Consider the following 14,335-nt stretch of genomic DNA (forward strand, 5'->3'; position numbering starts at 1 on the left):
TTCCCTTAAAATACGGAATTGACTATTAGTTGTTTTGTCTTATTGTGGAGGGAGGGAAAGAGCACAGATATGTCAGGTCACAGCTGTTTAATTTTCAGTAGAGTTTTAAGTGCCTTAGTCATTGCACACTATTGAAAGTTTCCGCTAAAGGGCTTAGTTCAGATTTCTTCAGTAAAAAACAAACTGGTTTAGTTTGTGAAAAAGAAAATAAAGAAATAATTAAGGTGTAAATGAAAGAAAATTAGATATTTTTTCGGAGAGGGATGATTTTCCTTAATTAAATCTACTGTCATGTATATATATAATTTTTTTTTTCCACTGGTAGGTCCTTACCTCTTTATTTGTTCATTTTCGTTTTATTCATCTTGGTTTTTTTCTGTTCAACTAAAAATAGTATGGTTGGACTGCTCACCTTAAACTTCTGAATTTTGAATGTTTCAGAGTTTGGTGTCTTTCCTTCTTCTAGAACCAGGAAACTGAATTTGTTTGCCTTTGGTCTTTAACTTCTAATGCCAACTATACTGTATACTTTTCTCTTTTAAAAAATTATATACACTCTGAATAATTCATCAATCAGATCTACCCAATAAGCTTATTACTTATTTACTTATTTATTTCTGAACTGCTTAAACCAAATTCACTACAGGTTGTCTTGAAACTCAATGATGTCAATCTTTGAAACAGTCTTATACCAGCTAGGCAGCACAGCTACGAAGTTTACAAGTATTTTGACTACTGAAACCCATTTTACCTGTCTTGAATCATACATCTTGAAGTATCCTGCCAATAAGTGGGAGACTTATGTATGAAACTGAACGATCTTGGAGTGACACTGTTTCTCAGGAAACAGCAGCCTTTGGAGGACCACACGGGGAACTGAAACTTGTTGCAGTGTGATGTGAATATGACACTTGTCATCATTTGCAATATTCAACCCGAAACTGAATGGCAAGCATACTCAAGTGATGATTCAAAACGTTTTAAAACTGGTACTTGCGTAGAGGTCATTGCAGAAGTATTTTCCCCTCTGCAAAGACTTGCTGCCCACTATGACTATCTTAGCCCATCCTGCCGTCCTAAAGAATGGTGAAGGTGTGCCTCAGAAGTATGGGCCAAGTTTTCTGTGCTTGCTTTCAGGTGCTCATGGATGTAAGATGGGACATGAAATACTGCCCTTTGTTCAGACAATAGGCATCTTCTGGATCAGTGGAAAAGGTGCATAGTTGTTAATACCTTTTATTTCATATTTAAGAAGGTCTTACATGTAACATTGAGAGAAAACATGGTCATGCCTTGTCCCAGAAAAGGTTTTTTAATTTTCTCTCTCAATATTGCAAGCCTCAAACTGTTGCCGAAGGCAGCATCATGATTAATGTATCACTATTAGAGAATAGACAACAAGCCAGATATGACACATTTTTGCTTCAGTTAAGAAAAATAACAAAAAAATAAGTTACTCTGTATGTTTCTTGGAACTTGCTGATGGATTATGAACTAAATGAACTCCAAGTACATAAAAATTTAGAGCCAAGTACTTGAAGGCTATGTTATCTTGCCTGGTGCTCTGTAGTGCATGCAATATTTTGTTCCATTGGGTCTTTAGCCATCATCAAGGACATCTAAAAATCTTCTGCCCTTGGAAGTTCAGGTTCTAAAATGGATCCATTCTAAGTTGTCAGGCTATTTTGGAGCAGAGGTCTGTATGTATGACTTAAATTCAGCATACTCAATAAGAGCGGAAGTTTGTTCTGGTGTGCAACAATATATCTGCATTTTAAAATGAGCTTGAAAAAGTCTGAGCTCATTATTAGTATTGCATGCAAAATAATTTCTGTTACATCCTATGCAATGTAGATATGGTCATGGCAATACAATGATATTTGCTGCTGTATGCCTACATAGTTTTCAAAACTAAAATTCAATGCTTAGCTAAATTGCTAAGCAGACTGGTAAAAGTCCAATTTTAGCAGCCTAGCATATGTTTATAATTTTTGTTTTAACATATGCTATGTTGGTTGAACTCCCCTCCCCACACATACGGTAGATAAAAGCTGTCACATCACAAAATGGTGGCAGCCCAACTTTTCTAACATTTTCCATGGCACTTCAGAGTCTTGCATTCATTAGCTATTCTTGGATAGGAGACAGACTCTCATCTTTGTAGAAATTTTGGTTTCAAACCCATCATGTACTTCGGTTTATATGTGCAGTAGCCCATCTGTGTTTCTGCAGCCATGAACAGTAGAAAGCACAGGGCATACAGAAAAGCGGTCAGCCCTTGCTTCACAGAGGTAAATACCTAGGAAATGGCCCTGAAAGCACAGCTATTTGGTTCACTGGTGGGCTCTAGTTTGCTCGAGCAAGAGTGTTCTCTCTCTCCCACTTTTCTAGGAGAGGTGGGTGAATAAAACAACACTGGTGTCACAGGCCTTTTTATTTTCATTGTGAGCTGCTAAACTTCCCCTTTTTTCTCCTCCTTTTTCAAGGCAGGTGTAAGGAGGAATTTCACTGAGTCGAAGATTCTTTCCTAAACCTCAGTGGAGTAGAGGGGACTTGTGACAAATACCACTGCAGCTGTGATAATGCTGTCTTGTTGTACTGTGACGTGGAAACCTGGATTTAGACATGAGGGGACATGCCTTAACAGCACAGCAATATGATACCTTATCACATCAAACTGTCCTTTGCATGTGCTCCAAAATCACAGTATATTTTGGTATTCTCTCTGCTATTTCTCTGTTGTTAAGCTCCCGACTGTGGTATACTTCTGCATGTATAATGTCTGCTGTGCTGCTGCACAGAGGATGGTTGGTTTTCTGTGGGGGGTGAAGGAGCCTTGCCAATCAACAGAAACTGCTGTACAAATGTCACAGGCTCTGTGGTAGAGGACTGATACTGGCAAGTGCTGTCACATCTGTGCCTGGTGTATCCACAACATGGACAGGATTGTTCTGATGCCTTCATCCCTGGTTGGCATGGGTGCCACCTCCTGCCCTCTGGTCTACCTTGAAGCTGCTCAAAAGCTCATACCTACATGCAGTCATGGTTCCAAATGTGTATTGCCAAAATATAATGTACAGTATCTTTCTTACCTATCACGGAATTATACGGGTTGGAAGGGACCTCTGGAGATCATCTACTCCAACCCCTCTGCCAAAGCAGGTTCACCTAGAGCAGGTTGCACATGAATGTGTCCAGGCGGGTTTTGAATGTCTCCAGAGACGCAGACCCCTCTGGGCAGCCTGTTCCAGTGCTCTGCCACGCTCAAAGTAAAAAAGTTCCTCCTCGTGTTTAGGTGTAACTTCCTGTGTTCAAGTTTGTGCCTGTTACCTCTTGTCCTGTCGCTGGGCACCACTGAAAAGAGCCTGGCCCCATCCTCCTGACACCCACCCTTTAAGTATTTATAAGTGTTGATAAGATACCTCCTCAGTCTTCTTTATTCCAGACTGAAAAGACCCAAGTCCCTCAGCCTTTCTTCGTAAGGGAGATGTTCCAGTCCCCTAATCATCTTTCTAGCCCTTTGCTGCACCCTCTCCAGCAGTTCCCTGTCCTTCTTGAACCGGGGAGCCGAGAACTGGACACAGTACTCCAGGTGTGGCCGCACCAAGGCAGAGTAGAGGTGGAGGATGACCTCCCTTGACCTGCTGGCCACACTCTTCTTGATGCACCCCAGGATGCCATTGGCCTTTTTGGCCACAAGGACACATTGCTGGCTCATGGTCATGCTGTTGTCCACCAGGAAAATATCTGAGTTCTTGCAGTTGTATTGGACATCTCAGTATGGATGTTGAGGTACAGGGACAGGCCCATGGAGCTTCAGAGGAGCTGCTGAGGCACACGGGAATGTGGCAGTGGTAGCGTCAAGGTAAGGTCCTGTGCAGTAGGAGATGGTGGGGGCCTGGTGCTTGCACGTCCAGCTGCAGTGATTTGAGAAGCCCCATGGCAGCTGCTGGCAAGGCAGCCTGATTCCAAAACCCTGCATCCGCTCCCAGCTGCGAGTCGGAGCCACTGTTCAGTCCCAAGCGTGTGACCCACTGGTAGTGCTGGTGGAGCGCATTGCCATCTTTGGATCGTAGCTGCCAGTGGTGGTTATTCAATGTTCATTTCCCATTTTTGTCTTTGTCTTCAGCTACAGGACCTACAGCTGCTGTTTGGCTTGCTGTGGTTGTTAGCTGGCTGGCGGTCTTTGCTGTGCAATTCGGGTTTTGTCAGTGTGCACAGAAACCAGTTTCGTTTTACTGCCAAATAATAAGCATGATGGAAATGAAGGAAGAAAATGAGAAATTTAAACTGTGCTTTTTCAGACCTTTAGATAGATGTTTACTAGAAGCAACTGTCTATTTATTACAAGTGAACACAAATACTTAGTGTGTCCTTAACACCAGTTATTTATTCCTAGCAGAAAGGTAAAGAGCTTGGTTTATTTTCCAGTGTTGCTCTCCACCCTGGTAAACATTTCTTTGAAGTTTCTTGTATGCTGTAAAGAGTGTAAACATGGTGTTTTCCTTCCTTCTCTATGACTTCTCTCACCAAATGTAATTTATCACCAGTTGGGTTGAATTAAGCCCAATATAATTTTTCTGTAATGATCCTAGAGGTAGCATACGTGAGTCTGTGGTGGGAGAGGGGAGCAGAAGAGCGTTGGTGAGACTTCAATGTTTCTGCTGCTTTTGTGTAACACCATGCCGGTGGCTCCTTTACTACTTGTTTGCTGTTGCTTACGGTACTTGGACGTTGGTAACTCATCGGATAACGCTGGATGACTGTAACTTTTTTTCCTTACTGCTCAGTGCTTTAGATCAGGATAACAGTGCAGATAGTAATGCAATTTAACTATTTAAGGCACAAGCATAATATTAGGATGAAAACTCTGATAGAAGCAGGTTTGTGAAAAGTATTTATCACTTGCTTAGAAAAACTAGTGTTTCTGAACTATCAGAAACTGACAGCAGTGTTGCTCATTACAAATACTGAAAAATCATCAGGTAAGCCATTAGAGATGTACCTTAGTCTCCCTTAAATATTATGAGTCTTAAAATAAACAGAATCATCCCCTCCCCATGCCCCCCTTGTGGTTCATGTTCTAATTTCTTTTTCCATAAAGTTATAATCATGAGAAGAACTGTTTATGCGAAAGTTAAACTTCTCGTATGGTTGTCTGATTCTCCGAGGAATGGTATTTAGGAAAGCAGCAAACATCACGAGACTCACGATGAAGTCACAAGAGTTTTTTGTACTTTACAGTTTTGTATAAGTTTTGAATCGAATTTTTTTGAAAAATAAATGTATGGGCAGATGGTGGTATTTACGTAAGGGAAGCTGAATTCATTATCTGACTAGAACTGGGTATTTCAAGCAGCTGTTTGAAAATGAGAGCTCACTTTCCATGAAGGATAACGTATGTTTGGGGAAAATGGAGTCTCTTTTCAAAACATAAGGCTATCCCTTGTTTAGTCTATGTCAGAGGGGTTTCTGGTGTGTGTGTGAATTCATTTATGGAGGAACCTTATCAGTAATGACCAAGAACTAATTTGGTGAAATAGTTTTGGAAACTCTTAAAAAAGCAAAACGGAAAAAAACGCAAAAAACCCCATTCCTTCAAAAACATTTCAAAACCAGGTAGAAGTTGGAGCTGCTCTTTCTTCTTAGGATATTCAACCAGAAAAAGGATTAAACCAAATATTTGGTAATCTTACACTGCTATGCCAAATTTAATTTCTGATTACCTGACTTGCCTTCATTTTAATTTATTGAGATAGTTAACTTCAGGAGGTAGACCTATAGAGAACATCCAGACATAAACCAGTAGAAATAAGCCAAATATGAACATACCCATTATCTTTTACAGATCTGTTTTTTAAGGACTCTGTATTTTAGAATGTGGGTATTTTATTTGAATATATATTTTTGGAGCTTATGAGTATGAAAAATAAACTTAGCTTGTTTGTTCTTTTTTTTACACTTGTTTCTCTTATGTTCCCATGGAAAGCTAGCCAAATACTGTAATCCTAGTGTAAAGATGGAAAGCTATCCCTTGAAGACTGTGGTCTATTCATTGCTAATGCCCTTTCTTCCCCCATTTCTTTAAGAAGACTTTCACAGAGAATTCTTTTATCCAGGAAACCTGTGGCCCTGGATTTCTTGGTTCACAGAGAAATACAGACCAGTTTGTTGTTTGGAGCAGGTGCCTTTCCCCAGTCACTTAAATTCTGATGCCTCTGTTTTCCCATACTGTAATAAGCAAATTGTAATGCTTAAATATTTTACTGGAACCTATGCTAATATTTGTGAAGCCCAACTATAGATGTTCGAGTGATTTTTGCATCTCAGAATGGGCTTATGTATTTGGAGTGACTGAACCTCACAATTCTTTGGTTTTTGAATTATCTCCATGGGCACTAGAGAGTAATGCAGCTGTGCACATGTAAAGCACAAAGCCTGTTTGTAAACAGGGTGGATATGTAAAGATGGCCTTTTGATAGGAAATGAGTTGTTTAGTTAGACATCTTTCAGAGCCTTATCATTTCAGTCACCTTCCTGATATTTCGGGAGCCTCCCAGCCTGGTACAGCGGTGTAAGCCATGAAAATAGCCATTCTGGGAACACATAAAAAAGGGGGGTTGTGCTCACCCCAAAATGCTAACGTTGGTTCTGGCTCTGTGGAGCCTTTATTGTGAACCTTGTGCAACACTCATATGTGAATTTAATATGCGATTTATGTATAAATATATGCCTTGTGGTCTGGCCATCTGTTTTTGCACAGTAGTTCAGTGGTTTGAAAGGTTAAACTGGTTTTGTTTGGCATTAAGTAAGAATTAGCGATGATTGCATAGTGTGGGCCACATGCATCTGGTTGGTGTGGAACGCCTTCTGTAGCGTCTGCTAATGGGGGGAGGTGATACAACAATAAGTTAATGCTTGGGGTCTTATTATAGGCAAGTCCCTGACTGCCAAAGGGCATTGTTAAAATTTCTGAGTTTCTCATAAGTAGTATTCAGTTATTTCCTCGTATTTTAGCTGGGTGAAAAATACTGTTTCAAAGAAGGCCTGATGTTTATTCAGCTGTAAAGAGTAGCAGTATCTGGAATGGGGTTAAGGCAAGGTCTAGAGTCATTAAATCTGATGCAATGATGCAGAAGACTGATAATTGAATAAGATATCCTATCCTAGCTGAAATTTGATCACAAGCATATTTTCCCTACTCTGAAGTCAAAATAGTGGTTTATAATGGGAACTTTGTCCTATTAATCAAGCAGACATTTGGATTTCACTCTATCCCTGAGATACTAGCAATTCCTGCAGCAAGACTGTAGTTCCTATCTAAATTTTTTAATTTTTTTTTTTCTTTCTCTAGATCATAAGAGTTTGCAATGGCAATGCTCTGGAAATTCATGAGAGTAGCTAAGTACTCTAAAACAGCTTTAGCACCAAAAATAAAGGTAAGAGGAATTCCCACTCATTCAAGGCATTCTTCATCCAAGTCTGTACCTTCAGATTTTGCTGCCAACACACCCTCCTCAAATACTGTGGAAGTGCTTGGTAAAGCTTATCCTCAAGATGACTACAGCAACGTCACAGAGAAGATTCTTTCCAAGGTGGGGAAGAACTTGCACAACAAAAAGCATCACCCTTTGTGGCTCATCAAGGAGCAGGTGAAGGACCACTTTTACAAGCAATACATAGGACGCCGTGGAACTCCACTCTTTTCTGTCTATGATGGTCTTTCTCCAGTGGTTACAATACAGCAGAATTTTGATAGTCTGCTTATCCCACAAAACCATGCGAGTAGAAGGAAAGAGGATAACTATTACCTGAATCGTGATCACATGCTAAGAGCACATACATCAGCTCATCAGTGGGACTTGATACACTCCGGCCTAGATGCCTTTCTGGCAGTGGGAGATGTCTACCGCCGTGATACAATCGATAACACCCACTACCCAGTCTTCCATCAGATGGAAGGAGTTCGCCTCTTCTCCTGTCATGAGGTAGGAATTCTCTAGTTGGGCTGAAGGAGATTTTGGGTAAGTAGCACGATCTTGTATTTGCTGTAAGCAAAGTGCATGCCTGTAAACATGTTACAGCAACACGTGTTATGCTGTACAATGATGAAGATCAAGTGATTGATCATGTAGTTATACTTTTAATTTGGGAAAAATATAGGTGGAAAATGTTGAATTTGAAAGCAACTCTAAACTTCCCCAGAAAAATGTGGACAAAATGGGAAGACAATATTCTTGAAAGCTAGCGAAATAAGAATTCTCTGAAAAGAAACAGCTTGTTCAGCTAATGATCTGCACGATTCAATTCTAGTTTTAGTGCGAGTCTCTTCTGATGAGGTCACTTTACTATAAACTTTGTCTCTTCAATACTTGAAGAATTCAAGGATGTGAGTTGTTGCAGCTACATTCAGCGTGCAGTTTTTATTATGTCATCTTTTTTCTTTTAATAGCTCCAACCTTCTATAAATGAATGTCTTCTTAATGAGTTGCTCCATTGTTCAGCTCATCCTAAAGCTGCACTGAAGGATTCATCTGTTGCAGCTGATAGTCATGGGTGTGTAATACATGCACCGTAAACTCATCAGAGTCCAGAGGTATCACCTAAAGACCTCTAGGTAGACGTCCAAGATACTTTTTAGATATTTTGTTGGCACAGCTTGCATGTTGTGCAAATGCTTGGGTGTCATTAAGTATTCTGCTGTATCATTGATGAGTGGTAAATATAAGCCAGTTTGTTTTCCGAATAGTAATTGATTTGTATGATTTGTATAATTTGTGTATGCTTGTAGCAATACTGCCAAATTCACATTTCTGTAACTAAAAGTAGCATATTCTAATAATACTGAGATGTAGACTGTTCTTAACGTGGTTGCCAGTGGGTGACAGCAGTTTGGCAGGGAAGCCTGATGGGTTTGGATGCCTGAGGGAAGACTAGGAATAATCATAGAGCACTGCTTTTCTCACTGGTGGAAAGGGTTTGTGCTGCCTGCACTGGCTTTTCCCACCCCATGCTGTCAGTGCTTCTTCTACTTCTAAAACATACCTGCCGCTGCAGATATTCTGTGAGCTGTGTGGTGTCGAATACAGCTTGCAACCACTTCTTTGGTAACCAGGAAATGGAAATCGTGCAGCTTTATCCAGTCTTGTTTGTTTGCAGTTGTTTTCCCATAGGCCTATTTATGAATATAATCAGGGTAAATGCAAGAAAAAAATGTACAATACTACATTAAGAAAATGCCATTTCTTAATGTTTTAGGTTCATGGGAAATCTTTCATTTGAGCAGGAGTTCAGGCATTCATATGGAAAGATTTTATCTGTCACAAAATTTTAACATTGACAGTCTTGCAGGATGGAATTTCTGCAAACTTAGGTGTGATTGGTCTAATTATTGAGATTATTGTTAATGAATATGCCCCATAAGAAATTTTCGTCCTAATGAGAGACTATTTCTTTCTTCTCTGCAAATTTAATAATAGGAATAACAGTAATAATAGGATTTTAATAATTGGGAAGTGCGTTACAGAAATGTTCACTGACATCTTCTATCTAGAAATGCACGATGTGTAACAATCTGATTCATTGCATTGTAGATTGCTTGTTTCTTTTTCTCTTCTTTCTTTTTCCCCAAGAAAATGGTTGAGATGTTATTGGAGAATGTTAATAGCTGATGAATTTGAAGTTAGCTATGTGCTGGAAAATGTGTCTGTCTCTAAAGAATGAAAGTCCTGTTGACTTTCTATACTGATGAAGAAAGAATAGTGTTACGGTGTACCAATCTGTAAAGTCTGGTTTATTGGGCAACAGGCATAAATTCTGAACCTGAACGTGATCCGAAGCATGCTTTTTTGCTTCAGTTGCAGATTAAATACTGATAGAGTCTTGCAATATGTAAGACTTCTTACAGTCACCATTGCAAGAGCCTTGTGGAAAAAATCGAATGTGTAATTCTGAAATTTCACTGGGGACTGTTTCTGTGTTTTATATTCTGGTTGCCTGTTCAAAATAACCCAAATTTAAATAATTCCAGAAGGAACTATTTGAGCAGAACAAAGACTAAATGGAGGTAATACTACGTGAGAGAAATATTTTTATATTTTTATATTCATTTATTTATACCCATGTTAAAGTTGTAAGCCACTGAGCAGAAATGTGTGAATGTCAGCGCCTGTTACCTTCATCTGAGACTTTTCATTCATAACCAAACTGCAACCTCTGCAAGAGGAAATTTGCACAGTACTGAGGATAACAATGTTTGGAACTAAGGGAAAAACTGTTCGCTTTTAGCTACAAGCCCTGAGTACATTTCATCTTATGGCCAATACAATAATATTATATGCTGTAGTCAGTTTACTGCTCTACTTTGTTCTTTTGATTTATACATTTATCATTTTTCATCTGCTCAGTGAAAGTCACCACAGAACTGGGGGAGTTAGAACAAAACCCAAAATCTAGATTGATTTGATAGGAACTTGAATTTAGAAGAATTTGACAGTTGGGGGCGGGGGGGGGGGTGGCGGGAATGGTCAGTTCATCCTCTGATGAAATTTTAGGCAGGATAAGAAAGATGTAGAAGATTAAGAACAGTGTCTCTCCTTTACAAATATCAAATTCTGTAGTCAAGGCAAGGTTAGAACTTCTGCCCTGCGACTGAAACTTTTAGTATAATTCGTCTTCATATCAAAGTTAAAATCAATACATTGGAAGTATGAGCTGGAAAAACAAAACATAGTTTGGCAGTTTTACCATATTTTACTCTGAGATGCTTGTGAGCTATTTGCTTCTTTGGCTATACAATTTTTCATGATGGTTGGTTTTTTATTTTTGTAAGAGAAAAGTAGTCTATGATTTGAAGATGGGCAGGTAACTGAAGCTTTGTATGAGCACAGACATTGAAGTACTAAAGAAATTCCCATCTTCCAAACGAATTAATTTTTAAAAGTTAGAATAATGCATGCTGAAATTTCCCATGAACTTTTAAAAAATGTCCTTGGACTGCTGTCAAAGAACATCTGAAAATCTATTTAGATGTGTTTTTGGTATATTTTAAAATATCTTAGGTAATTATTACCTGAATGCAATATAGAGAAGAGTTAGAAACGAACTAATAGAAATAGTTAAAACAGGTGCCAAAATAGCTTCCCAAATCTGCTTCAAAATTCTGGACATAAAATGAACTGTTTTTAACTAGTACCCCCAAGTGTTATATCTTTTGTATTCTCTTCCTCCAGCATGCCTGTTTTCCTTCTAGAGGTAGTATAGATTTTTTTTTTTTTCCCCCCACTTCTATGGTGTATGGCTTTTTTCCTTTTTTTTTTTTTTTTTTTCTTTTTTTTCTGCTTTGGATTGGCAATATTGATACTGCTGTAGTCAGGTTTGAACTGGAAAACCTTCCTGGGTGGATTATAAAAGAAATTATTTCTGTGCTATGCCATGGACTTTGGTGCCGTTCTTTACTTACCATAATTTATGCAGAAGAGAAAAAAAAAAAACCTCAACTAAATTACACTTTGTGCATTTTAGCCAGCAGAGGGAGCCAATATAAACCCAATGGCAATCGTAGAACATTTTTCAGTTGAGGACAAATAATGTTTACACATTGGAAGGAGACTTCATAAGGTATTTTATAGTCTGTACTGAATATACATAAATTTTAAGGGGAACAGATGTGAAAACATAGGAATTTCTCTTCTAATTTAGTAACCTTTATCCAATGGGACCGATACCAGATTGTTCGGATGGAGAAATGATGCTCTCATCAGGCTCATTTGTGTGAACATCTGAAAACTATAAATAGGGAGACTGCAAAGAAGTAGTAGAGATACTTCTTTATTCTCCATGAAATTTTTTTGGTGGAAATGGCAACTTTTTTGTTAGGATACAATGGAAAACTGTAAATATTCCAGTTAAGGACTGCTCCTCCAAAGCAGTATATATAATTCCCAAAAAAATGTTGATATTGTAACTTCATAGTGTTTATATCCTGAAATGTAAAGGCTCTTGTCTTAGGTAACAGAAGTGTAGATTTTCTCTTATTCATATAAATACATACTCCTTTCCTCATTTTTTCATACTGTGTACCTTAGTCATATTTGTTATGTATTATTAGAAAAAAAAAAGTTGCTTTTATCCTTTTCCATATGCTTTGGTGCAGGTGTGAACGCCTGATTGACAAACAGCTTTGGTTACACTTTTTTTTTTTTTTAATCGATGCGTGCCATCTTAGGCTTTCCCTTGCGAGACTAGTGTCATTAGATTTGACTTCTCCAAAATCCCTTTTGTTAGTGCAGCTTTGGACACTGTGCTTCTGTTCTGACATTGTATCAAAGGAAAGCTCCTTCCTGTCTTCAGTCACATTTTTTTCTATCCTCATGTGTAAAGGAGTTTAAAAAAATGTATAGCGTTCCAGGGATCAGCCTATTATATAGAGTGATTTGGAGCATTTACAGTATGTGCGAGAGAATATTTGTGAATGTAACTGGGAGTCATAATAACGATGTTTAGCTGTGCACCAAGGAAAGAATATTTTAAAAGGCTTGAGTGGCCTAGGAAAGGTACCCTTTTTATCCCTCTGCAACCTGAGGACAGGGAGAGGCTTGTCCAGGGGTGATAGAAGACCCTGAAATCAGCCTCTAGAAATCCTCTTTTCTGTGTGTTTCTTCTGATTTGGATGATATGCTGCAGTGCCTCAGCTGGCGAGGATTAAGGCTTGTGTGAGGAGGAGTCAGTGACTCTGTAGCCAGATGAGATGGATGTGGAGAGTCCCTCTGACTGAGAGCACTTATCTCCTAGTGTGTAATAGCATGGGTGAGTCAGAGGGAATTTGGGACTTCCTGGATGCTTTGAAGTAATAGCATTGAAGTGGAGATCCATGCAGCTTTCTTCTGTAGGTGGCAAATGATGAAATAGATTATTTTTTATTTTTTACTTATGATAGACATCTGCCACGTATCTCCCTACGTGGATCCATGCTTGTGCCATCTCTTGATGATACCACTGCGTGCCAGCAGTTGCTGTTCCCGCTTCTTAAGCACATCCAGGCATGGGAAGTGGTGCAGGCTGCACGTGTTTGGTGAGGCACCCAGCTCCATAAGCAGGGTGCATCACATCAATTTTCAGGTGCTGCTGCCTCTGGGATGGCGTTTGAGATGCTGGTTGTGAGCAGTGCATCAGTCACGAGGAGCCTGAGAGATGGCCCTCCTCTCAGGGAGCAGCAGGGAGCATACAGGAGCAAGGGCACCTGAACTAGATCCACCACACTAAGAAAAAGAAGAGCAGCGTTGCTTTGCCACAATATTCAGAGGTGAATTTATTGCTGAAGCTGCAGTTTAGCTAAGTGGTAGGAATAAAGGGCCTGGCTAATTCAGGTGGAACTGACTTCAGTCTTGCGGATGTCTACCCGAGTTGTGAATATTGTATTATTCAGTATTTTCCAAGTTGTGGTGTATAAATCATGCCATAATAAATAGAGTTTCACTGGTCCAAGGATCCACGTTGTGTTCTTTATTATTTTTAGTTGAAAATTTGACAGCGAAGGGCATCAGAAGGTCTGTGAGATTTTCACAGTGGTCCATGCTCTAGAAAGTTTGGAAGCCACTGGTGCATATTTTATTGCAAAGACTTTATATATAATAGTTTTTTCAAACTTTGTCTTACATTGTTTCATCCAGCTAAAAAAAATAAATCCAACAATGCTTTTCAGAATAAAGCAATTAAATCTATTCAATGTAGTATTTAAATTGTGCAGGAAGAAAAAGAGCAAAATGTCTACAATTCTATTTGGGAAGTCTTAAAATAGACTTAAAAACGTGCTTAAAAATAAAGGAATTTCTATTGCCACAGGAACAGAAGTCTGAGTCCTATCATATATGTCTCATTAACTGGTATCTGTGTATAACTGATACCTGTATAGCAGTGTTGCTTTTTCTTTGCTGTTCAAAAACATCTGTGTGTGTTTCCCTTAAACATGGCAATGATTTTGGTTTTTTTTCAGAAACACTTTGATTAGATTAAAAAAAAACCAAACCCACAAATAGAAATAACAACCTTTCTTCACTGTAATTGTAGCACTGAAAATTGAAGGATCCTGAAATTAAGATGACCTACCTGCAAGCTTGTTGCTTGAAGTGATTTTTGCCGTTTTCTCCTAAAACAAATGCTTGTCGATATGCAGTAAAGAGCATTCTAGCATGTGGACAATGGGCTGTGTATCTCTTTGGCACCTGAAGCTGCCTGGATGGGGGTGCAGGTATACAAGTTTCATCGTCTTGGAGGCTGATTGGGACTGGCATTAGGTTTTCTTTTTGATGAGCCATCTTCAAATGGTGTCATCTTC

General features: G+C 39.0%; 1 protein-coding gene across 9 annotated transcripts in view; it reads left to right on the forward strand.

Moving 5' to 3' along the window:
• The window catches only part of FARS2 (phenylalanyl-tRNA synthetase 2, mitochondrial), a 254,008-nt gene that overhangs the window by 50,657 nt on the left and 189,016 nt on the right, over nt 1-14,335 (forward strand). For 7 of the 9 annotated variants that reach the window (XM_054191660.1, XM_054191659.1, XM_054191662.1 and 4 more), the window contains one exon: nt 7,355-7,988. The exons of the other annotated variants lie outside the window; for them this stretch is intronic. In XM_054191660.1, the coding sequence (XP_054047635.1) occupies nt 7,371-7,988 (618 nt within the window). In that variant the 5' untranslated portion in view covers nt 7,355-7,370. The remainder of the gene's footprint in view (nt 1-7,354; nt 7,989-14,335) is intronic. 9 annotated transcript variants of the gene reach the window in all.

The sequence above is a fragment of the Rissa tridactyla genome, chromosome 2 (genome assembly GCF_028500815.1).
Source record: "Rissa tridactyla isolate bRisTri1 chromosome 2, bRisTri1.patW.cur.20221130, whole genome shotgun sequence".
NCBI lineage: Eukaryota > Metazoa > Chordata > Aves > Charadriiformes > Laridae > Rissa > Rissa tridactyla.